Below are 26,577 nucleotides of genomic sequence, written 5' to 3'. Positions count from 1 at the left end.
GCTGTCCCACAATGCGCTCCGCTCATTGTTTTGAACTCTGCTGCCCTGGAGCCATGTGCCCCTCCCCTTTCAAAGCACCGTTTCTGACAGCCGTTGCATGCTGTGCTGATCTGCTCTGGGACACCAAGCAAACCATTAATGTGAAATGCTTGGGTTGTTGAACACAGAGGCGCGCCTGTGTGTGTGTGTGTATGTGAGCACGCCCAGGGAGGGAGGTGGGGGCTGATGTCAGGGTTTCCCTCTCCCCCTGCCTCAGGACTGGTTGCTTCCTGCCGCTGTCTGAACTTACAAGACAGCATGTTGACACACTCTCGTCCCCCAAAAAACACTGTTGCTCCCCCACTTCATACACACACACTCCCTGTCACACAACTCCCCGCCTCGCTTCAGTTGAAAAGCAACTGGCAATGTAGTAGGATGCCCATGGAACAATGGGATTGGGAAACCTGCATCATGTGATGCTGTGCCTGCCCCATGAGGCATTGCAAACCCTTCCCAAAGCACCCTGCAGCCAGGGATAGCGACCACAATGCACTGCTCTCTTCGCCGTTGCAAGAGCTGCTAATGTGGCTGCGGTCCAGCATCACAAGGAGCACAGTGTGAGCACGCAACAGCAGTTTAATTCCAGCGTTTTAATAAAAATGGTATCACTTGTGGCACAGAAACTTGCCAGCGTAGACATACCCTTCTGGAACCAGCCGCACTGGACAGGGGTGGGGACGTGGTGCTTCCCGAAACGGCCAAGCATGGCCCCGCCTACGCGCTGCACCCCAAGGCCCCACTTTGGCTGGGCTGGGCTCCCGGGGGCTGGAGCCATGCCGCCTGCCTTCCCGGGACTGGGGAGGCTACAGCAGTGCCGCTGCACGCTCTCCCTCCCGGCGCTCTGGGGTTGGGGAGGATGGAGTGGCACCATCGTATGCTCTCCCTTCTGGTGGCGTGCACTCCCTCGGGCGGAAGGGGCAGGGCTGGGGGCTAGCCTCCCGCAGCCAGCAGTTTACACCCTGCCCATGTGCGCTGGCCAATCATGCCAGCCCAAGGCGCGGCCTTCCAAAACACGGGGCCCAGAGCGGTAGCCCCAATTCACCGGACCCTAGGGACTCCCTGGCTGTAGGGTCTGCTACGTACTAACGGTTCATCTACACAAACCCTTAACGCCATCTTTGTACACATCTCCTTTGATGTGTACACTGAGCACTTCTCAGACGCACCAAAGAATCAGGACCTAAAACACAGAGGAAACTCGATGGCCCCAATGGTCACTCTTCACCGTATGAAATGGCAACTAATTCTATCTTGAATCGGTCACACAGTCTGAATTAGATTGTAAACTCTTTTGGACAAGGAGTGATGCTTAATCTCTTTGGGTATGTCTACACTGCAATTAAACCCCTTCATCTGGCCTGTGCCAGCTGATTCAGGCTCACAGGGCTTGGGCTATGGGGATATTTAATTGCAGAGTAGATGTTTGGGCTCAGGCTGGAGCCTGAGCTCTGGGACCCTTCAGCTATGGGACTCATCCAAAATGAAGCCTGAATGTATCAACTAAACACAAAACCTCTATTAAAAAAAAGCTAAAATCCCCTGTGGGAAGGACTGTATAGTCCTGTGGGCCTGAGTCAGCTGGCATGGGTCAGCTGCTGGTGTTCAATTGCAGTGTAGGCAGACCCATAACGTACAGTGCCTAGCACAGTGGAGATCCTGGCTGCTGCTGTAATACATACTATCAGAGAAGAGCAACAAGAATTATTGGAGGCATGGAAAGTATGCCTTACAGTGCGAGACTTAAGGGGCTCAATATATTTAGCATATTGAAGGGAAGGTTGGGAGCTGACTTGCTCATGGGCTGTAAAGACCATACAGGGAATCAATATCAGAGGGCTCTTTAATTTAGCCGACAAAGACATAAAGTCCAGTGGCTGGAAGTTGAAGTTAGATTATCTCAAACTGGGAATAAGGTCTAAATTTTATTAGTGAGTGTCAAGGTTCTCTCCCCACTCTGAACTCTAGGGTACAGGTGTGGGGACCCGCATGAAAGACCCCCTAAGCTTATTTCTACCAGCTTAGGCTAAAAACTTCCCCAAGGCACAAATCCTTCCTTGTCCTTGGATGGGTAATGCTGCCACCACCAAGTGAGTTAGACAAAGATTCAGGAAAAGGACCACTTGGAGTTTCTGTTCCCTAAAATATCCCCCCAAGCCCCTTCACCTTTCCTGGGGAGGCTTGAGAATAATATAACAACCAAATAGGTAAACCAGATTCTTAAAAAACAGAACTTTATTGTAAAGAAAAAAAATAAAAGAAGCACCTCTGTAAAATCAGGATGGAAGATAACTTTACAGGGTAATCAGATTCAAAACACAGAGGATTCCCGTCTAGGCAAAACTTTAAAGTTACAAAAAACAGGGATAAACCTCCCTGTAAGAATAGGGAACATTCACAAGCTAAAAACAAAAGATAATCTAATGCGCCCTTGCCTTATTTACTTACTCTTTTTGCAATATTGAGACTCATTTTAGGATGATTTTAGGAGAAGGAGTTTTCTGACCTGATGCTTCTCTGCTTCCCCAGAGAACACACAACACAGAGCACAAACAAAGCTTCCCTCCCCCCCAGATTTGAAAGTATCTTCTTTCCCCATTGGTCCTTTTGGTCAGGTTCCAACCAGGTTATTTGAGCTTCTTAACCCCTTGCAGGTAAGGAGGAATTCTAGGCTACCCTTAGCTGTATGTTTATGACAGTGAGGGTAATTAATCCCTGGAACAGTTTACTAAGGGCTGTGGTGGATTCTTAGTCACCTGAAGTCTTTAAATCAACACTGAATGTCTGTCTAAAATATACATGCAAGTTCAACCACAAGTTTTTGGGCTTCATACAGGAATTACTGGGTGAGATGCTATGGCCTGTTGTGCAGGAGGTCAGTCCTGATGCACTGCAGACACCCCGAGCCCTGGCACACCCCACAGGGCTAAAGCCCTGAACCCTGCTGCACTGAGGAGCCCCATGTCCCAGCACACTTCACGGGGCTGAAGCTCCAAGCCCTGGTGCATCCCGGAACCCTGAATGCGGGAGGCATGGGGAGCTCTGGGAAACACTCTGTGAGAATTTAAACCCTGAATATAGTGTAACTGCTTAGATCTTGTACATGCCTACTCCACTAGATGAATATTGCACCCAGTCTATCTTTTGAAGTTACTGATGTTGAATTTAAAAAACTCCTTCAGTTTTATTAATATAAACAAATGTTTGTGTCTGTTTTGATCCTGACGAAGCATGTTAAAGCAGCGCTTTAGAAGGCTGATGCTATTAACAAGTCACTCTGAGAATGAGCAATCTTTTTATTTCAGGATGTTAGCATGAAAAAATGCCCATCTGGATGGAGCCATCATGGCAGCAGCTGCTATTTCCTGATCACAGACCAGAAAGTCACTTGGAATACAGCTGCTCGGGCTTGCCGGGAGCAGTAAGTCTTTTTCAGATTCATCATTTTGTTTGGTAGTTGGGTGTTGCTCCTGCACTGAGCTGCTTCCTATGCTCAGTTGATTCTGTTAACCCCCATTCCATTGATGCTGCACAACTGAGGGTTCTGGCCCAGTCCAAGAACTAATATAAAAATAAAAGCCCAAGAAAGGTTAATCTCAAAATGTTTGTGTTGGATGCTTACCCCCCACTCCTTCTTCAGGATTTCCATTCCTGCAATGCTTTGTTTGCAGTGGTGACACTTTCCTCCACAGCATCACTGAATGGGGAGTTGAGGGAAGTGAAGACTCAATTCCTCACATACTTCGCTCTCCAGTTTGTGACCCCCCACTTTCCTGCTTACAGTGTTGCCAGCTGTTACAATTTTATTTGTGTGTCTCACAATATTCGGTGTTGGTTTTTTTGTTTAAAGCACTCGTTCTTGGAGTCATGTGAAGACATGGGAATTTTGGCTTGCATTTAAACACAAAATTTCTAACCTTCCATCTTGCTGAGAAAAGTTTGAGCCTATACAGTCTTCAAGACTAGAAGGCAAATAAAGAGAACCCAATATTAAATGGCTTAAAAGACATGAAATTTCTAAACAATTTTGTGATTTTTTCCCCTTTTTTTGAGCATGGGGGGCTGACTCACGATTTTTGAAAGCTTGGGGTTGGCAATGCTTATAGCACAGGCTCAGCATAATTCTGGAGAGGCGAGTTTGTTCATTCTCTACCATAGAATGGAATCTGGGAGAGCAGTGCGGTTCTGATCAACTTTATAGTGCTGGAGCCTAGCAAAGCATATGCATGGTGGGTGCATTTCTTCTTTCCTTTCTATTCCCTTCACCTACTGTGTCTGCATCTTTCTATCCTGTAAGCACCAGAGCATGCCTAATTAGACAGGGTGAGATTACATTTTTCAGCCTTACTTTAAGGGGGCCTTAACTCAGTTAAACATCTAAAAATTGTATTTCTGGGCACAGTCAGAGACTTAAGTTACTTATGCATCCCAGGGACATTAATTGGGCTCACAGTTTTGTGAGTAAAAAAAAACCAGAGGTTGACTGAAACAGGAGAGGAGAAGAGGGAATAAAGGAAGGGGCCAGGGAGTTAGGGAAGTAGACAGGTGTTGGGTCATTCTCCAAGAGCCCTAGTTAGGGTTCTCCAGGATCCTTTTCTGTCCATAGCAGCCCTCTGAGTGCTGATTCAAGCTTGGATAAGAAGCTTTGGGGCATGGATAATGGTGGCAGAATTGTGGAGTCAGCTGTGGCGAGGTGAAAATACAGGACAGCGGAGGGGCCAGGGACTCAGAACTGACATGGGATGGGGCGGGGCAGAGGGCTACAACTGGCTGACCAGAGAGGGGAGGTATAGGGAATGACTGGAGTGAGGGATGGTTAGGACCAGGCTCACCCCAGGAGAGGTGGCTGGGGAGGAGCCAGGTTAGGGGTTGGTTGTGTCCCAGGTGCGGGTACAGCCCTGGTGTTGGGACCCCTGTCCCACAGTCCCTGACCTGGGGAAAGGCAGGGAGCAGGCTGCAGGTATAGAGACCTCCCAGCACAAGAGCCAGCACAGCAGGAGGGGTATGGGGCCAGAACTGCTGGAGCCCCTGACAGACTCTGCAGCTGAGTGGAACAGGGGCCAGAACATGTCTCTGTCCCCATCTCCTTCTGCTGCTTCCCCCACACTTGGCTCTGGGGCTGTGCAAATGTTGCTGCTCCTGGGACTGCTGCACTGGGGCCGTAATGGCAGCAGCAGCAGCCAGAGGGTTCCAGAATAACTCTTCTTAGGGAATGACCCACCCTATTTCCATCTGCTTCTCCAGCTCCGTAGCCCCTTTCTTTACTCCCTCTCTTCTATCCTCTGCTCCCATCCTGTTTCATTCATATTACTGGAGCTACCTCCTTCATGCTTAGGGTCTAACTCAGGGGTCGGTAACCTGTGGCACACGTGCCAAAGGCAGCACGCGAGCTGATTTTTAGTGGCACTCTGCTGCCAGCTGGGGTCCTGGCCCCGCTCATCCCGCTGCCGGTCTGGGGTTCCGTCTGCCAACCGCGCTGCCGGTCTGGGGTTCCGTCCGCCAGCCCCTGCCAGCCGGGGTTCTGGCCGCTGGCCCCGCTCAGCCTGCTGCCAGTCTGGGGTTCTGTCGGCCAGCCCCTGTAAATGTGAAATTTATTACTGGCATGCAAAACCTTAAATTAATGAAGACTTGGCACACCACTTCTCAAAGGTTGCCGACTCCTGATCTAACTGACTGGCATATTGGGGGTTGGGAAGAAATTTTCCCCTAGGTCAGATTGACAGATACCCAGTGCGGGGAGAGGGTATCTCTGCAGTATGGAATATGGGACACTTACAGGTTTAAACTAGTATAAATGGTGGATTCTCTGTAACTTTAAGTCTTTAAATCACAATTTGAGGACTTCAGTAACTCAGCCAGAGGTTAAAGGGTCTATTACAGGAATGGGTGGATAAGGTTCTGTGGCCTGCAATGTACAGGAGGTCAGACTAGATGATCATGATGGTCCTTTCTGATCTTAAAGTCCTATAAGCCTATATCCCTTGATGTGGGCAATGGCCTCTGAGGTTGCTTCCCAATTCTGAGGTTTTGTGGGGGTGAAGGAGTGGGAAGGGGAAGGTCTATGGCCCTCACTTGAATTTAGCAGTGTGGATTTTGCAGCATGGGCAGCGGTTTGGGCTAGCCCCCCGAGTCAAAGCCCTTCTGACCCCCTGGGTCTGAACTTGGCTGGCTAGCCCGTGGCACCACCCATGCCGCAACATCCACGCAGCTATTTTAGCATGCTAGCTCAAGCTGAGCTAGCATAAGTCAAAAAGAAAAGGAGTACTTGTGGCACCTTAGAGACTAACCAATTTATTTGAGCATGAGCTTTCGTGAGCTACAGCTCACTTCATCAGATGCATCTGATGAAGTGAGCTGTAGCTCACGAAAGCTCATGCTCAAATAAATTGGTTAGTCTCTAAGGTGCCACAAGTACTCCTTTTCTTTTTGCGAATACAGACTAACACGGCTGTTACTCTGAAACCTAGCATAAGTCAGTTTACCTCCGCTGCAAATCACACCTCCCCCTTGCAATGCAGATCTACCCTGAGGCTTTGAAAATGCCTAAGCAGAGCTGCCAGAGCATAGCTTTCTCAAGTGTCAATGCAAAGCTCCATCCTAGATTTCAGGTGCCAGAGCAATACTCCAGATCACTCTGGCAGCCCTGCAGCCCTGCTGGAGAGTAACAAATTGTGGAGAGTGGTAGACTGCATAAAAATTGAAAGCGGATTGGGCCTAGCACATACTCATCTGGGCCCTGCAACTATTCTGTAAAATAAAGGTTGCAACAGAGAGGAGCCAGAGGTGAAAAAGAGATTAATGGGGACTGGATTGAAACGTGTTTTGAGCAATGAGGGCAGCAGTGGGAGCATGGAGAATAAAGTACTTCTTAATTGATTCCAGTCCTTCATGACAGTTTGAGTCTGCTCCGGATAATTGGCAAAGGTTAGGTCTTAGTTCTCATATCATCCAGACCAATTAACCTATCCTTGCTCAAATATCACCTAGTCTGGCCAACTCTGGTGATTTTTATCATGAATCTCATAGTGGTGGTCTTAAAGTTCCAGCTCCTGGACCCAAGTGATTATGTCAGAGTCTCAGCTTCCATTTTTAAAAAGCAAGTTGTTAGACCCCCTTCCCCCCCCCCCCCCCAGCTGTAGAGAAAAGCTGGAAAAGTGCAACCCAAGTGCACCCTAAAGCATAGGCGCCGACTCCCTGGGTGCTCCGGAGCTGGAGCACCCACGGAAAAAAAATAGGGGGTGCTCAGCACTCACTGGGATGACCAGCTGTTGGCAGCCAGGGATCAACTGTTTTGCGGGTGCCTTGGCAGATGAGCTGTTTCCTATGGGTAGCCTGCATGCAGCTGCAATCAGCTGTTTGGCGGGCAGGTTCAGATCAGCTGTTTCCCACCTCCCTGCTCTGGCAGAGGCTGAGTGAGTCTCATAAAAAAAAAAAAAAAAGCCCCAGGGTTAGGTGTGGGCAGGAGTGCCGGACTATCAGCAGGAGCACAGCCAGCCCCTGCTCACCTAGGGCCACCCCACAGCTCTTGGGCTGATGGCCATAGTGTCCGGTGTATGGTTGCTCCCTGCCAGTCAGGCTCCACTCCAGCCACAGCAGGCATCAGGTGACCCAAAGGAGCCCAGCTAGGCTGGGGGTGGGTGCAGTGGTGGATTAGGAGGAGGAGAAGCTCTGGACCCCGGCAGGAGCCACGCTGCTGGGGAGGGAGGAGAAGGCTGAGCAGGAGCCACACTGGGGGGAGGGGAAGGGAGGAGAAGCCCTGGCCCCCGGCAGGAGCCATGCTGGGGGTTGGGGGGAGAAGCCCCGGCCCCGTGCTGTGGGAGAGGGGAGGGAGGAGAAGCCCCGGACACCGGCAGAGACCACGCTTGGGGGGAAGGGGGAGGAGAAGCCCAGGACCCTGGCAGGAGCTACACTGGGGGGGAGGGGCATGGGGAAAGGGAGGAGAAGCTCTGGACCCTGGCAGAACATGTGGGGCTGAAGTCCCCGGCTCGGGAGCCCCAGCTGCCCTAGTGGCAGAAGCTGCAGGGCCGAAGCCCCGACTCCCCTCTGTGTGGAGCTGGCCTGACCCACTCTCTCTCCCGTCCCCCCCTTGGAGCTGGCCCTCACTCTCCGGCTGTGGAGAAATTCAGCCCAAATCTACCCACATTGGTATCTCCATTTCCCCCATCATCACACAGCCATGAATGGATTTAGCCTAGGAGGCAGGGTCAGTATTGGCCCCATTTGGTAGGTGGGATCTAGGGCACACACAGGTGAAGTGACTTTCCCAAGGCTAAGCAGGGAGTCTGTTGCAGAGCAGAGAATCAAACCCAGAACACCTGAGCCCGACGCCTGTGCCTTAACCACTAGGCATCTTCCCACCCAAGGAGGGGGAACCCCCTCTGCCACTTTGAGTGTGTGGGTGGGAGCAGGCACCAGACAGAGCCACCAGGAGCAGGCAGAGAGAGATGGGAAAGCAGAGAGAGATGGGAAAAGGTACATGGGTGGGAAGCAAGAAAGGGGAAACATCAGGAATGGGAGCAAGGACTTAGAGAAGAAACAAGAGAAAGGGAAAGGGACAGGGAGAGCGAAGAAAGAGGGGAAAGACTCCCCCATGCTTGTCCCTCCCATCCACCTTCTTCCCACAGCCATCAGTGGCCTCAGCTCCCAAACAGGCCCTAAGCAGGTGTGAAGCCAAGAGTGAACATACTGTCTTTAAACTGGGATGTTAGTGAAGACAGCTTGTAGCTGAGTGTAATGATTTTAATATACTGTAATTCATGATAATGTAATGATATATTTCATTACTATTTTAATAAGGGTTACATTGTTAAGATGCCAATGATAGACACACATTCAATAACAGAATATGAAAGAAGTGTATAAATATGCTGAAAATTGCCATTGGGGGGAGGCTGAGCCCCCCCAAACACACACACTTTGCCTTCAAGGCAGGAGGGGGCAGAAAGGAGTGAGCAGTGGGCAGGAGATGCTCAGGGGAGAGGACCTAAGGGGAGGGGACAGAGTGGGGGCAGGAAGAGGTGGAATGGGGCAGAGTGAGGGCACCCACCGGCAAAATGAAAAGTCAACACCTATGCCCTAAAACTTTCAGAAACCAGAGGCAAATAAAAGAAACCTCATTTTTGTTAATTTCATTATTTCAATAGATCTGGTTGGTGATCTTTTGAAAGCGTGAGGTTGGCAATGCAGTGTACTTCCTCCCTACCTGCAAGTGAAGGGGAGGGGTGGGGAAGAACCTGCCCAACCCTACTGCTGCCATGCTGGGAAGGCCAGAAAGAGCTTTGCTCCCTCTCCTGATCTCTCTGCTGTTTGAGGCAGTTTTCCCCTGGTTCTATTTATATTGGCAACAACATGCTCTTGCATTCATTATGACTTTGTTTTGCCTGGTGAGTAATATGAGCCATATAATGATCCTTTTCCTGTCCTCCTCCAGACAACATCCCGAACAAAGCTGTCAGGCCAGCAGATCCTGATTATCTTCTCTCTGAAATCCCTTTCACATTCAACTAACTGGGAGGGAACCCTCCCTAAATTACATTAGTCAGACCTCTTTTCTCTGGGAAGTCCACCTTGTGTGTGTCAGTAGCTGCAGAGACTGTAGTATATGCTTTCCTGCTGGAAAGTTGTGTGTAATATGAAAATTGAATGAGGTTAAGTGATGGTATGGAACACCACAAGGAAGAGTCAAAGTATATCAGCTAACTAACAAGCAAACAAATCTCTCATGAGCCGTGATAATTTAATTAAAGCTGGATACTTCAGTTTGAGGAGGCTTTTTCATGTTAAATGAGAGCTCCTTCCCCCTCTACTGCAAATGGCTTACAGATGTGCAGGTCCCAGTCTCAGACGATGTTTAATTCATTTTGAAGTGCTGATTGGAAGATGAGTTAATAAATGGTTTTATTTTTCTATTCTCTTATTTCTGTTCCTGGAACAGATCAGCCGTTTCATTCCCAAAGTAATGCATGCCTAGCTCCTCATTATTTTACTGGTGATTTTAGATCAGTAATGAATTTACGGATGAAACAGCCAGTTTCAGAACACTGTAAAACTTCATTTCACTACCAGGTTTCCATCTGGGAAAACTACTCTGTGCATTATTTACTTTTTTTCCAATTTTATAAGAAACAGTGTTGGTGGATATGCAATTTTTAAAACAAAGTTAAGCTACAATGTTGCTGGCTCAATGGCAGTAAGACTCCAACTAAGGTTAATTCCCTTTAAAGAAAAAAAATATGTACCTTGTATCTTCTACCCCAGTGGTTTTCAACCTGTGGTCTGCAGAACCCTGGGGGTCCACAGACTATGTCTAAGATTTCCAAAGGGGTCTGCACCTCCATTCAAAAAATTTTATGGGTCCCCAAATGAAAAAAGGTTGAAAACCCAAACTTGGCAAGATAAATACGCCTTGCAGAGTCCCTGGAAGAGCAACACACTCAGGCCTTGTCTAAACACACAAGTTGTACTGGTTTAACTATACTGATGGGGTTAATTTGGATGCAGTTAGATTGGCAAAATTGTGCCAGTATCCATACTAGCAGTTGTACTGGTATAACTCTAATGATAAAAAAATCACACCACTAAAAAATGTAGTGTTTATACTGGTACAAAAATTGTATGTCAACCACACCTCAGGATGGGGAGTTAGTTGCTGCATTAATGACCCTTTCTGAAAACATCCTTGCACCAGATACCTCCCATTTGTAACTGGAGACAGTGTAAACAAATTAATAGCAGCAGTCTCAGCTGAAAATACTGGGCCACATTTGGATTCCACTTAGGAGCCATAAATACAGATCCTAAGGCACAATATGGTACATTAATACTTTTACAATGCGTAGGATTGTCCATATCTTCATTCTGACAGGACTGACCACTAGGGAGTACTGAACCTGAAGACATTCAGATTTGGGGTTTAGCTACAAAGTGACAGGGTTCGTGTTTCAGCGTTGGGTTTTGACATAAACATGACACTCGCCCATTAGAATCTGCACACTGGATGACATATGAGCCTGTTTGTTCAGCCCCTCAACAGTGACAAGTCATGACATTTCATAATAAAATGCTTCCCTTGAAACAGATTTGTTCTGTGTCATGATGGCGTGATATAAAAACAGCTAATTGCCCCACCAAACTTGCATCATTTCTGCCACACTAATTGCAGGGTATTGTTCTCAGACAGACAATGCAGACATGACAATGCAGGGTTACTGGAGAATGTTTAACACACAACAAAGAAGGTTGCTCAGTGGAAAGGAAACCTTCCATTTGAGTAACAGAAGTGTTTTCAACACTTGTCAAAGAACTGTTTATGAATCTGGTTCTCTCGGCTCAATTCTCCCCTGCCTCCAAGCTCCTCTTGGCATGAGGGGAGGAGAGCTCCTTTACAGTTCCCTGATTCTGCACTGGCCCAGACCCAACAGTGGTTAGAGCAGCCTAGGATGCTGTTCCAGTTTATGCCCTTGCGGACATTGCATCAGTTGAGGAGCAGTGTAGCAGAGCTCTGCTTGCATGGGAGCCCCCTCCTTCTGATTTAGGCCACTAGGGAGTTCCCCCGCATAAGGGGAATTTTCTGGGGGCCTATTTATGGCCATGCACTTTGCACTGCCTGAGTGACACAAAGGGTCCGGTTTATACAGGAAAATCAGGGCCTCTCTTCCATTGACCTGGAATTTCCATGTGTTAGTGTTTAAATAAAACTAACAGCCAGAGCTCAGAACTCAGATTGCTGCTTTTCAGGGCAGGGATCATCTTTTTGCTGTCTTTGTACAGCACTTAACACAACTGGGTCCTGGTCTGTGACTGGGTTTCCTAGGCGCTACCATAATATAAAAAATTAATAAAAGGTCTAAAGCTATGTCTGGGAGCTGCTCAGTGCCTTTGGCACTCCCTTGATCTTGGGCCAGCTGTGTGTCTGGCTGTGTGAACTAGTATTGGTGCTAATGGCCCCAAATGAGATATGACCGCCTGTGCTAGCCGGGTATGGAGTTGCCCCAACCATTCCTCCTCTGCTGGCCATAGGGTATGTGATTTAGGGTCTGTTGCAGCTGCTCTGCACCACCCAAGGATCCCCCTATGCTGTAGGGATCCTTCTCGTACCTGGTTAAACTGGCTATTGGGCAGTTTTAGTTTGGTATAGAGCTGCCCTGTAGAAAGCATAAAGGAGAGAGTTTAGCTCCTGAATGCCTTGCGTATTGCTGTGAACACCCTTGGCAGGCACCATTTAGCTGAAATGTTTGCTTAGTTGGGACTGATTGCTCTGAGGTGCTGGATGCTTTTGAATGCATGGTATAGATTTTAAAGCACACAGAAAAAAATGTAAATGGACATATTTGGCACCACAATGAGTGTTGTGTGTATTTTAAATAAAGTAGTATGTCCTTTTCAGTAGAGACTTTTTAATTAGGGTTTAGTTAGAATTACAGTTAGCTCCATAAATACCTTTATATTGTCATTTCCTGCCTGTCTGGAGCCCGGGCCTAGGTTAATGCTATTATCATACACGCACTTTCAGAACTGTTCTCATTTTCTTAGAGTGTGTCTAGAGCTGTGACTACATGTAATGATTAGAAATGTCTTTTCATACAAGCATGATTTTTAAATCAGTATTTGGAAGGGACCTCTCTTGAGATTAGATTTTATTATAGCCACACCAGTCTTTCTTCTGGCTGCAATCAGGTGTTTCTATTATTTGGATTGAAATAAGAGGTTGGTCTCATTATTGCTATGATCACTAGGGTGTATATCCCAGGTTTGTAGCACTTGGTGAAGCAACTTTCTAGTGCCAGTGATTTAGTTTTACTGAATTTTCATGAACCAATCAAAGGATTATACTGCTGTTAAATTAAATGATTTGGTTCAAAGGTTTAGAACATATGTAAGCAGAGACCCAACTCAACTGCTAATTGAATTAAGTGGAAGATGCTGTAAATCAAATAAGTCTTTAAAATTTCTGCTAGGACTTTATTGAAAACATTTAAGCCTGATCTACACTACAGTTTCAACTGTGTCAGGAATCTATCTGTTTATACTCCAGTTGTCCCCGATCCAGTTATAACACAGTTCCATTTTGAAGTGTAAATGAAATTTTACCTTTATTTATCCAAGGCTTTAGCATAGTTCCGGGGACATGGTTTGAGAGTTTGCATTACAAAATGGAGCCATAATATGACCAGATCCCTCGACATGGTTGTATTTGTGGGGTAGATGTACCTTAGCTTACAGTTACAAATAAACAACTCTTGTTTGCAAAACAATACACCTACCAAAAAAACCAGCATGTACTTTTAAACCCATGTTAAAGAATTTCTTGTGAAAAAAAAAATCACACTTGCAGACCAAATAATTAACATTTGGGTTTAAAATATTACATATGAGTATATAATATCTATTACCTTTAAGTAATTGATTAGTGACTACACAATCTGTCCAGTGGACATGAGGTTTAAAAATAAACCTGTGTACAGGGTATTCTTTGATCCAAACATCAGTTTTCATGCGAAATTGTAATATGTGTCTTATGGTAGAATAAACACTCATTATAGAAAAGTCAAGTAGAAAGATGTCTCACTCTGTATCATTCTGATTATTCCGTCCTCTCTTTTTGAACCTAGATACCTTGGAAGTCTAGCAAGTGTGGTCACTAAACAACACATGCAGTGGCTGTGGGACTTCAGTGGCAGGAAGCCCTTTTGGATAGGCAAGTATACAAAATGTTAAGTATGACTGTCTCCTGGAGAACACTAGTGTCTTTCTATGAGCTTTACTTTGGAACATAGGAATACAGACCAACTGTCCATCAGGTCCAGTGTCCTTTTTCCTTAAGTTGCTTTTATTGAATATTTAGAGAAATGTACGAAAGGAAAGGTCCAGTTCTGCAAATCTGTATCATAGAGAGGAATTTCATCTTGACCCCACCCATCCCCAGGGATCAGTTTTAGGCTAGTGCAACTCCACTGACCTCAGTGGTATAAAGCTGTTGTAATGGAGCGGAGAATCAGGTTCAACAAATTTAGTGAGTTCGTATATTTCTGGGGCCTTGTGTAGACTAGGAAAATAGGATACGTCTGAATATCTTAGCTAACACTATTTTAAACACTGTTTATGTGTTTGGGGTGAACCAACTAACGTTTTAAAGGTAGTGAGCTGTGCCTGCACTAGGTGAAAAAACATTGTTAGCCAATGTGTTTTCAGACATGAACTATTTTCTTAGTCTAGATAAGGCTCGTATGAATGTTAAAAGGCTGACAGGAATTTGATTTCACAAGGGGGCTCAGATAACGTTTGAATCTGCATTCTTGACTAGAATGTGCTTACCAGGGAAATTAAGATAAATATCACAAGACAAACTTGGACACAAAGTATAGAGAAATTGAGAGATTTTGGGGTGGGTGATAGTAAGGGAAAGGATGCTGTCTCCTTGCTCACATGATGCTAGTTGCCTTACCAGAAGTTACACTGTATTTTACTTGCAGACCTGGTGTGCTCTCTTCAGGGCTGTCCCTATGAGGGTGCAGGGCCTGGGGCGGAAGTGACGGATTAGTCTCTTCTGGGAGTGACCAGGCCAGCCAATTACACCGGCCCGCAGGGCCTCCCAAAGCGCAGGGCCCGGAGTGGTCACCCCGATTTGCCCTACCCAAGCAACAGCTCTGGCTCTCTTCCTTCAATAAGTCTTGTGTGTACTTCTCACTAGAGGAATAGAAGAATAGGCTTTCTTTTGTAACAGGAACCTTCAGACTGGAGGTGAAATGCATATCACTGACTTGATCTTTTTGGTTCGTATTAGGCTTTAATGATCAAGTTAATCCTGGCCATTGGGAGTGGAATGGAGGAGAACCTGTCACCTTCACAAACTGGAGAAGAAGTCCATCTCGCTTTTCAAAGCAAGGAAAGAATTGTGTTTTGGTGCAGAGGCGAGGGAAATGGCAAGCAAAAGACTGTAGGAAGGGTAATCGGCACAACTATGTCTGCTCAAGAAAGCTGTAAACAAAACTGACACTCATACCCATCTGGCCTTTCTTGTGCACAGAATTTTTAACTTATATTTGCAGTATTTTGAGGGTATAAGTGTAGAAAAGAAACTTCATTATCGTCAGGGTTTATTTTTATACTCCTGCTGGGGTATATTAGAGTCAACTCGAGTGAATGCGGTAGCCCAGTGCTAAGCATAGCAAGGAAGGGGTGGGAAAATAGGTTCTCATTAGAGAAAGCCTCAGTCTAGATCCAGAATTCAAGCACCACCAAGTTTCAGAATGTTTGGTTCTTGGTTTTGGTTTGAGCTCATTACAACAATAAGGGTCACTTGCAAAATTCAGATCTGAATCCAATTTCAATTTTCAAACACCCCCAAAGCATTTGGAACTGTCATTTGTTCTAATGAGATGCCCAAATTTTGTTACACCAAAGACTAAAGCCTTAGGTCTTACACCTAATAGCTATGTAAATTTATTCATTTATTTTTAAACAAAAATAAACTAACACAACAGTCAACTTGCAGGTTCCATGATTGGTGAATGTAAATTGTCTGTTGTTTGAATTCATCAGCAATAAAACCTACAGTTTTACAGTTCTGTTAGCTTTGTTTTCACTGGCAGTTATAGGGAGAGAAGTGGCGGTGGGAGGGGTAATGGGCTCATCTGCAGAGTGAGCTCTGTTGCTGACACTGGGTTGCTGTTAGGGATACTAGTGCTTCTATCATTGCTGTCCTAGCATGGTACCTGATCCAGAACTCACAGGAGTCCATGGGAAGAATCTAAGCAGGAGTTGGATTAGGCCCACAGTGCAGGAGCGCCATGGGGAAGGAAGTCTGCTTTTGTCTTCTCCTCACCCTTCCCATCTGCACAAGTCCAGCCACAATCCGACTCCAAAGACTTTGGATCCTAATTGGATGTGCCCACCTGGACCTAACTGCAAGTACAATCCTTAGGGATTTGACACCTTTTTTAAAATGTAAGTTTATTTCTGAGAGAGTTTTTAAAAATTCAGAATTTAATTGGAACAAAACTGCTAGAAAAATAACTTCTTAATGTTCTTAACTGCGTACACTACAGAGTTGCTGTGTCTAATGAATCTCTCAGGGTAACCTTTTTGCCTCAATACCTAACCAAATGACATCAGAGGTGAGCAACACTGCAGTACAATGAGAGTGTAAGTCACTCAAGTTGGAAGGCCTACACAAGGCCTTCCTTACCATTTAAGCTCCCCAATATGGCTGTGTGGAGGGAAGGGGAATGGATGGAGTGGCCTCACAGAGGGCATCAACACCCCCAGAACTCCGCAGAGGGGTCTCTGTGCCAGTTTGGAATAGGCCAACATGGATGGGGCTGTTGGGGCCAGGCGAAAGCAGGCCATGCATGACCAAATCTAATCACCTAACACCACCTTGGGAGAACAGAGGGGTAACTGTACAGATGGCAGTTACTGTGCAGAAGACTGTGCAGCAGCCTTGCTTCCTTTTCTGTGGTTTCGTATGTGTTCCTGTGTGTAAATTCCATCACCCACACCACTTAGTTCCCTCTGCTAATCTTGAGACTTTGTGCTGGGAGAGTTGGATTTCAGAATAACTGTACAATAACATGAGAGGAAAAATATCATGGGCCAAATCCTGCCATCTTTATAAAGGCAAAGCCCCCAATGATCTCAAAGGGAGTTGTGCTTGAGCAAGAGTAGGGAAGGATTTAGCCCTCTATGTGTGTCACACTCTCATTTGAACCAGCCTTAAAGTAATTGAAGAGGATTTAAGATAGATCCATCTTAAATCTTAACAGTACAAACTGCGTATGCTTAATAGCCTCACTAATTTTTTTTCTATACAATAATACAGATAAAAATCTTGTTTCCAAGGTATTGTGAATGTTTAGCTATAAGAACCATTTACATCATTTCATATCTGAATTCTCTTTGAGCTTTCCTTAAATTCAAGGATAGAATTTGAACAGCTTTTGTATTTCTGGCAAGGATGCTGAGGTTCAAAGAATGTAATGAATCCAAACCAGGTCAATGAGAGCACTGGATGGCTCAAGGGATTGTTAGTGAGAGGGATATAGAATGCTTCCATCTAAGTCACTGGTTTGAATACATTTCCATGTCAGTAGTGACAGAAAGTCACCATCTCAGGAATGTTCAGTGAACTATGGGCCTGATCCAAAGCCCACTGAAGTCACTGCAATTGTTTTCATTGACCTCATTGGCTTGGACTCTGTTAAAGATTATGGTGGGTGAGGTTGGTCAGGTCTCAGAGGACAAACTTTGCTATTAGAAGTTCTGAGAGTCCAACAGAAGGTCAAGAACTGAATGGGCATGGAGAATGAACTTATACACTCACTTACTGATGTAGTCCTTCCAGGCTGCACTTATTCTGTGAATAAACAGAGGACTTGATTGACCAGGACTGTCCACCCAGCACCTTTCACAAGTATAAAAAATGTGCAAAAAAGTTCAGTGAAAAAAAATCTAATGTATTCCTCAAGCAAGAGACTATTTTTTTAATTTGTGTTAATAAATGTATAATTAACTTTATACAGCTCAAATTTGCCTTTTTTTAAACTAATTTGGAAACAGAAATTCAGAAGAGAATGTTCCACTTCCCTGTAGTGGGTACTGCAATTGAGAAGTTTATTTACATTTTGATTTGTGTTCATTCTTTCTAAATATTAGAGAGAATTATGTATATAGTTCTATCAACACTGTAGTTCTACCTTATTTAAATCACTAGACTGGTGCTAATCTAATATTTGTACCAAAAATAGCATGTTACATGCACTATATTGACTGTTATACCTAAATATGTACTGTATACTAATAAAAATAAATCCTATATGATAGCTGCGGACTTGTCTCTTAAATACCCAAGTACTTAAAAGCTTTCTTACTGTGACAGAGACTGAGGTAATGAGCATATTAAAAATGTGTTTATAAGTGATAAGTACAATATGTCTGTTGTATATTGTATACAGCTACTGAAATCTGTTTTCCTTTAATGTGTCTACCTCTTTTGGGTGCATACATTGGGTTGTTATTTTAGAATTACTCATGAATATTTGGCTGTGTCTGTTTTTTAAGCATTTGAGCACTAGAATATTTTATTTTAGGAAATAAATCCAAAGAAGGACACAGGCTTTGCCAACAGATATAAGAAAAGGAAAAGTGAGATAAAGGTATGATTTCAGGTTAAAAATCACATTGAAAAACTGATTTATAGATTCATAGATTTTTAAGGCCAGAAGGGCCCTGTGATCATCTAGTCTAGCTGCCTGCATAACGCAGGCCACAGAAACTCACCCAGACATTCCTACATCAAGCCCAGGACTTATCTGAGCTATAGCATATCTTTAAAAAGCAAAACATTGTCTTGACTTGAAGATTGCAAGTGATGGAGAATCCACCACGTCTCTTGGTAAGTTGTTCCAATGATTACTTATTATTACTGCTTTTACCAATAACACAATATACCTATTGCTATAAATAAACCTATGGCTATAAGAAGTCTTACCATCATCTTCTTACAGAGGCTTAGATTGTGCTGGCAATATCTTCCAGGTGTCTTTTCAGACTGTTTAGAGAATTTCCACTGCTCTCTCTCACTTTTCATGTATTTCAGGAAAAAGGGGGGTTTTCTATCAAGATTCTAATGTCTCTCAAACTATTCCAGATGTCTTGCTTTTCCCTCTTCATCTTCCACCTCACAGCAAGCCACAGAAATCAACCAACCGCTTCGGGTGGTTTCCAGCTCCACACTGAGTTTGGGATGAGTTAGATTCTCAGTTAAATGATACATAGATTCTGCCTCCATGTTTTGCTTAGGAGATGCTATCATATGTGGAAATCCGCACAGAGTCTAACAAGCTGGGATGCTTAGAGAGAAAACTAGCCATGCATCTCATTGATCTTGGCATTGCTGATGCAATATGGATGTCCATGTTGATCTTCACTCTGCTCCCTTCATTGATATCAAGAAGAAAATATAATACTTCTGTTGCTAAAAACATCTCCTGAATTCTGTACAATCCAAGCTTACTGAGGAGTTCAGAGCAACTGCCTGTTTCTACCACACCAGTTCCATTTTTGCTTCTAAAAAGCAACATGTCCCAACAAGTCATGTACATTTGCATGCTGCACAGCCTCTTGAAGTGATAGTAAGACTAAAATAGCTGCAATAGGAAGGTTATACTACTTTTTAATATTTTCATTCTTTATCTCAGAAATGTTTAATCACAATATTGACCTCACAAATTTTATTTGATAAAAATATTGATTCCAAACATCTTCAAACTTCTTTCCTAACTATTGTTGTTGTCTCTGCCTCCTTCTCTCCTCTCCCTCTTCCATTTTTTAGGATTCTCTACTTAAAAATGTTGTTCTGTATTTGGGTTTCAATAGATTGAAAGCTATGTTACTTTCATTCTCAAATGAATATTTCTGTGTAGATTTTCCCATGTTATTGGGGTTTTTTACTATATGGTAAGGCTAAAGGACCAACACATTTAAGCTTGCAATTCTATTGGTTCTACTGTAAGTAGAGGACAACTTTTCAAACGTAGGCATCTAAATTTTGGCAGCAGCTTGGAATACTGGTTTTATTCCTGTTGGGATGAGCATACAGAGAAAAACATTATAAAGATGTGGATGAAATTGTGCTATACCAATTGGCAACAAAATTTAAGAACCTCACTGCAATGGAAATAGGTGACGTATACAAATTTTAAGATGTAAAAGCCATCAGATTTTTTGTCCTGTTATATCACTCACAAGCCTACTGGGTTAGTTATTGTAACTGTGCTATGAAAGGCATGTTTAGGTAATGTGACTCTTTCTGCCTTTTTAAAAACTCAATACTCTAAAAAAAAAAAGAAAAAAAAAGAGGGCTTTCTTTGGAATGTATAATAATTGGGGAATGTACTGTAAAGTAGTAATTAATTAGTTCTGAGGTCTTTAAATGGGTTCTTTAAAAGTTTTATCTGGATAGAAGTTTAGAGGGTTTGTAATTTATACTATAATGACCCTATTTAGCTCAACAGAAGGAAAAAAATTCCACCGTTGGCTAAGAATTATTTTTAGGCATCAATTGGCAGTGTAACTAATTATTCAGTTTATGTCCATGATGACTGAACAATCTGAAGCAAATGAATAATGATACTTTGTATTTACAAAGCACTTGTCATCTGTAGATCTCTGTGCTTTAAAAGATTGGAAAGCATTAATGCTGACTAGTTCAAGTGAAAGCAGTGTACTCAAAAATAAAATGCTGCTATGGGGTGAAAGGTTGTTCGAATCTGAGCACGGTATTTGCCCACAAAATTTAACACCCAAAATGGAGCAAAAATACTCACTACCCAAATACTGAAGCAGAAAAAATATAGTTTTGTATATTTATTGCTACACTGCATTTTGTAGGAATGTGACAGTTGTTTCACTGGGTTATAATGACAGTCTCCCCTGTCCAATATCCATTGCAGGTATTCGTTATTCCATACAGTTTTTGTCTCAAGGAGTGGATTTGTAAATATTTTGTATTATTACCAAAGATTCTATTCAGAGTTTGCTGGGGAAAGATATCTGGCCTTGTGCAGGGAGGAATTAAGGGCTGAGTATAGACCCCTGCATTGTGCTCGCAGAGAGGCAGCATGATCCAATGGCTAGGGCACCTGGGTGCTTTTCCCAGCTCTGCCACTAACCTGCTATTCATTTAATCTGTCTGTGCCTTAGTTTCCACCACACCCTTTTTCTGCTTTGTCTTTTTATATATATATAACATAAGCATTTCTAGGTGGGACTGTCTCTATGTATCTTTACAGTGCCCAGCACCCTGGGGCCCTGATCTCAGTTGAAGCCTTGAGGTGCTACTGAACTATAAATAATTGTAATAATAAACAGCATAATGCACAGTGTGTATGCAATACTTTGCTTTTGCTCATGTGTATGTTCTTTGCTGACAGTCTTTCTGTTGACTTCAAGGGGGGTTGGATCAGGATACACACACACATGCAAGCATACACTCTCTCTCTCTCTCTCTTTCTCTCTCTCTCCTGCAAACTTGCATGTGAGTGTCTTTAGGCAATGGGACTACGCATTTGAATAAAATTGTGTTTTCAAGATCATGGCCAAAGTTTGAAATTTTAAATCTGTTTTAGGGCTATTCAAGCCTAAACAAAGCAAGTGAAAAATAGCTTTGCTGGTGAAAACTCCTTTTTGTTTCCTGCTTCAATACCTGGTGTGTTGGCCAAGATACAAATATATCTGTCTAATTATCAGTCCAGTCCTGTAGCTAAATGAATAATCTTAAAATATAATTGACTTTTTTAATGTCAGAAAAGGTGTAAAATAATTTATAATGGTTATTATTCCACTTGCACTAGATAGGAGAAATTTTAGTACATTATTTTGGTTAAAGTTATTAGACACTAAAAATAGGAAATTAGATTTAAGACTGTACATTTAGGGTATGTCTTTACTGAACAGCTAACTTAAGTTTTCTACACTTGAGTTACCTGTCTTGAGTTAGCCCAGCTCAAGTGAGAGCGGCTGCGCTGCGATTTAGCTTGTGAGCTGCCATGGCCATACTGACACATCACACATTAGTGTGTAGTGCTAAGACTTCTGGAGGCATATCTTACGGTGGTTTGCGCTGCAGCGAACAGAGACACTCTTATGAATTTTTTCCCAGTGAATTGCAGGGAAAATTGTTTTGCCTGTCTGAGCATGTGGGTAGAATTGTGGGAAAGTACTGGAGTACCAGCAACACTTTAGCAGCTCTATCCTGTGTCCACACTAGAGTGTTCATGTTAGCAACTAATGATTTGTGCTACTTTAAGCTGAAGCCTATATACCCTGATGGGCTGCCCAACTGAAGTTGGAATCACCACCATGCTTGAGTTACAGATTTTTGTGTGTGATGGGACGCAAGTTTAGGGCAACACTTGAATTATAACTCAGGTTAACCAGGCAGAGAAGACAAGGTCTAAATCTCAAATAGCTTTGCACTATTACTAATAGTAATGCACATGCATAGCAACAATAAATGCTGCAAGTCAGTGTCCCACAAGAACTTTGCAAGGCAATAGGTTTAGTCCAATTAGAGGGCAATAAACTAAGCCCTCTGAGGTGAAAGACAAATAATGACATGCATTTATCATAGATCAACTAGGTCTTTAACACTAATCTTCAGATTGGCAGCACCTTGATTTAAGCCAGTCTAACAGCTTATTGATATTCAAGTGGAATCAAGGATGTGTAGACACTAAATATGAGTACTAAAATGGCAAGTATTGGTATTCATCTTCAAAAATAATAGGTGTTACAGTCTGAGGAGGGTTTTCTGTTATATTGATCTAACCTGTTGGAAATATCTGTCAAGGACAATTTTTTTCTTACTTTCGAAGCTTGCATAAAGAGTTGCAAAAGGTGTGAGAGAGATTCAAAACCATGCAGGTTTTAGTTTACATTGTGAATGGTATGCATTTGACAATGATGGTGCTACATAAATAATAAATTGTGCTAACAGCAGTGGTTTCTTAAACTGGGGCTATCTGAATATTGCTTATAATCCAATCTAATGTATAAATTGTTAGAGGCAAAACAGTCTTCAGATAGAGCAGTTAAAAGGCATATGTGACATAAGCTCAGAACAGCATTCTTGGGAGTTGGTGGTACCACACTTTCTGCTTTGTTAATCAAAAATTATCCAGATTTATGTGGCTTAATTGTCAATGGGAGTTTTGCCAGATTTTGGACTATGTGCTGAAGACTAGGCTCTATGGGAATTGCGTGTCACATCTTTGAACAGCTATTCTGAATGTGGAGGTGTGAATGTGTATGAACAGATATATTGTATCCTATTGCTATTTAATGAATTAATTGTTAATACAGTTTTGTTAAAAGTATGTCCATTTTATTCATGTACAAACATGTTATTTCTCCCTTACACAAGAGAGTGAGTGATATGGTGAAAAATTCACAAGATGCTGTTCTCATCCATGTCAGTGATTCACTACAGTATTTGAGCTTCAACAAGTCTCTGAGGGCCAAATTTTCAGAAGTGTGCACTAAATACAGGTTCCTCTATTTTTGGTTGCCCAGTTTGAGATACATGGGGTCTGATTTTCCATAGTTTCTGAGAAGCTGAAATCTAATTCAAGTCAGAAAATTAATTTTGGGTGGCTTGGATATTAAAGTACCCTATCTAAGACTTAATTGATAGATCCAAAAATGTGAAGCCTCTAAATTAGGGATCTCTTTTGAAAATGTGGGCCGGTATCTCTATGTAAGTCTACAGATCTATCTTCATGTTTTGAAATAGTTTTATTGCCCTTGCTTTCTCTGATATTTCATCACAACAGGACGTCCCTTTTTTGATTCTGCTGTGATGGGGGGGGGGTAAGTGAAAAAATATAAAGGACATGTTGAATGAGCTAATAAACATTCAGGAACTTTTCCACAGTTCCAGACTACAGCTAAACAACTTATCCAAACATTTTTTTCCAACTAATCACCCCCCTGGGGAACCAGGTTTTAGATAGGAACTTCTAATACACACATCCAGGAGTAAAAGATGGGTTGAATTAACACAAATTCCCTTATCATAATTATAATCTACAGTAAATGAGTTTAACTGGTTACCCTGGTTACCCTTTGTACCCCCCAACCCCCAGCATCCACAGAATGGCTTCAGTCTCATTTATAAAGCTAGCAGACTACATGCCGCTTCCTTTGCTCACCTGAAACTGCAGGACGATTAAATTAAAAGTCCACACAAGTAAGATTAGCATGTTTCTGCTGCTGCTTCAACTGCTTGTGATCTCAGGTCTTGGAGCAACAGGACAAGGTGGAGAGCTGCAAACGAACAAGAGGAGGAGACTTCAGCACCTTTCCTACCAAGATAAAGATTTACTTGAAAGAGAGGACCCTAGCAAGTTGCTGGTGCAAGATCTCATGGATTATGAAGAAATCCTAGAAGAACCAAGTTTATTTGTAGCAGCCCCAGAGCTGGCAGCAGAGAGCAGGAAGCAAGGAGAAAAAAAATCATCCAGATTTATCCTTCCCTACGTAGAGCTTGATGTGTACCGAGATCAGGGAAGCTGGACTGCACCAAAAGAGACCTCCCATTCTGAAAACATGAGACATTTCCTACCTTCCCACTCAGTCAACAAGAAGGAAGCTGAGCCCCCCTACAGAAAAGATGCTAAAAAATTCTGGGACCATTTCATGTTAAAAAAAAATTCAGCTTCTGAGGAGGTTGTCTTGCCAATCAAGACCAACGAGATGTACCAGGAGACCTGCAGGACGCTGCCTTTTTCCCAGGTAAGAACAGGTCTCAGGCAAGAGACCCAATAGCAGTATTTGCTCCCATTAATCTGCCTTCACAAACTCCACTCTCATGTGTCATCTGTAATCCCTGACTAAGGAAATACAGGTCAATTCCACTTGCTAGCAGCAAGACCACTTCATAGACATCCAGTGGTACTGAAGAAAACTTTTGCTTTAGTTCAATGAGTCACATTGTCTGAGCACAGGTCTGGGAACCAATGTAATGAATATACAGTGATTTAGCCTGAACAGCAGGAAGAACAGTAAGTTATTTTTTATACAATCAGTCTCAGTGCAGTTATTCAGGGGTTGGTTTGTGGTTTTATGGCTAAACTCAAATTCTTGACCCATTCTACTAAAAATGAGGAGTAAAGCCTTGTCTATACTAGAAGATTGTACCACTTTAACTATACTGGTATTGTTAAAGCATTAACTTGTCCCTAGTGTGGACAAAGTTACACCAGTATAAAAGTGCTTATATCAGGTTAGTTGATTCAAATCTGGGATGTGGAATAAGCTATCCTGGAATAAGGCATCTTTATATTGATATAATTGCATCCACACAAGGGCTTATAACTATGTTGGTTAAAAAAACTCTAGTCAAAGAAGTTATAACTTCCAGCATAGACCAGTGCTTAATATAACGGACGTGACTCAAACTTGGTAGTAATTTTTCAAACATAAAGGCCCTTTGAACCAAATATGATATACATAAATGTAAAGGTATATATTATAGTAACACTATCCAAGTAAGTGGGAAATATCACTAGGTAACTTACTGTATCAGGAACTCTCTTGTTTTAATTTTGTTGCTACTTAAAATAATTTTAAATGATGTGAGTGCTACAGTAACTAACAGTAAGAGAAGAAACTTATATATTAGTTGTATGAGCCCTATCTTCTATTATTTTTGTGTCTACATCTGCCAGAAAAGTCCATGGGAGTTTTGAATGTGCAAAGAATGGAGGATCAGGGCCAACAAGTGTTTACAATGCCAATGCTATATAGTAACTGCAATCTGTTTGCTGTTTCAGAGTATTGTGCATGAGAACTGTGAAAAGGTGGTGGTGCAGAACAACCTGTGCTTTGGGAAGTGTAGTTCCTTTCATGTCCCTGGCCCAGAAGATCGTCTTTACACCTTTTGTTCCCACTGCTTGCCTACCAAGTTCACCATGAAACACTTGGAGCTGAACTGCACCAGGTCTGTTGCCGTGGTTAAAGTGGTCATGATTGTGGAGGATTGCAAGTGTGAGATTCAGAAGATTAAAGATTCTGAAATTGGACCCCTACATTCAGACTTGAATTCAAATGTATATGAACACAATTAACCTGCTCAAAAGCACCTTTAAACTCCATAATCATGAGCATCTTCAAGGAAAAAATAACTATGATTTTAGTCAGATACCTCCATCAACTGTGTGAAGATGTAGATTATCTCTTTACATCATGTATAATCAAAAAGAAAAGGAGGACTTGTGGCACCTTAGAGACTAACCAATTTATTTGAGCATAAGCTTTCGTGAGCTCACTTCATTGGATGCTGTAGCTCACGAAAGCTTATGCTCAAATAAATTGGTTAGTCTCTAAGGTGCCACAAGTCCTCCTTTTCTTTTTGCAAATACAGACTAACACGGCTGTTACTCTGAAACCTGTCATCATGTATAATGTTACCTGAAATGTACAAAATGTTTCTCTGTGTGAAAGAGAGGAAGAGGGGAAGCATGGTGTGGAAGTCTAATCTCTTCAAAATGTCCCATTCTTGCTACACTGGGTCTGTTCCACTGTTGTCAGCAATGTTGAGATCCCAAGCACATATGATCCAAAAGCTGCCACCACTGTTTTAAACACCATGTTGATTAGACCTGCTCAGAGCCAGACTTTTCTCTGCAAAAAGAGGTGTGTTTTTTTACACTGAGATAGCTAACTCAATGTAACAGTGGAGTAGTAACAGCACAGTTGGTTATTACTGTGATGTAGCTAGTCAAGGTCAGCCCCCGCATGGGGTTAACCTTGACTAGCTGCATTGAGGTAAAACTACAGTGCCTTGTCTCCACTAGCATTTTACACTGAGATGGTGATCTTGAGTTAGCTATCACAATATAAAATCACACAGTTTTTTTGCACTGAAGACAAATCTAAGTCTAAGCAACAATGCAACTTAAAGATAGAGCTAGTCTAATTATTTTCATTGATGCGTTTTTGTTTTTGTTTTTTCATTGTAGTGGGACTTTTCAACCTAAA

The 26,577-nt window shown here is 43.0% G+C and overlaps 2 protein-coding genes across 5 annotated transcripts in view; both read left to right on the top strand.

Moving 5' to 3' along the window:
• FREM1 (FRAS1 related extracellular matrix 1) overlaps positions 1-17,858 on the top strand; it is a 107,492-nt gene extending 89,634 nt beyond the window's left edge. For all 4 annotated transcript variants that reach the window (XM_048850809.2, XM_075128791.1, XM_048850813.1 and 1 more), the window contains 3 exons: positions 3,345-3,460; positions 13,650-13,735; positions 14,822-17,858. In XM_048850809.2, the coding sequence (XP_048706766.1) occupies positions 3,345-3,460; positions 13,650-13,735; positions 14,822-15,021 (402 nt within the window). In that variant the 3' untranslated portion in view covers positions 15,022-17,858. The remainder of the gene's footprint in view (positions 1-3,344; positions 3,461-13,649; positions 13,736-14,821) is intronic.
• A 5,548-nt stretch (positions 17,859-23,406) lies between these two features.
• On the top strand, positions 23,407-25,821 carry CER1 (cerberus 1, DAN family BMP antagonist). The gene is made up of 2 exons (XM_048850539.2): positions 23,407-24,330; positions 25,371-25,821. Exons 1-2 carry the CDS (start codon positions 23,797-23,799, stop codon positions 25,662-25,664), a joined length of 828 nt encoding a protein of 275 aa, XP_048706496.1. The 5' UTR covers positions 23,407-23,796; the 3' UTR covers positions 25,665-25,821.
• Positions 25,822-26,577: the final 756 nt, after the last annotated feature.

Source organism: Caretta caretta, chromosome 5 (genome assembly GCF_965140235.1).
Source record: "Caretta caretta isolate rCarCar2 chromosome 5, rCarCar1.hap1, whole genome shotgun sequence".
NCBI classification, from domain to species: domain Eukaryota; kingdom Metazoa; phylum Chordata; order Testudines; family Cheloniidae; genus Caretta; species Caretta caretta.
Note: the sequence above shows the minus strand (reverse complement) of the source record. Positions and strands in the feature narration are given on the sequence as shown.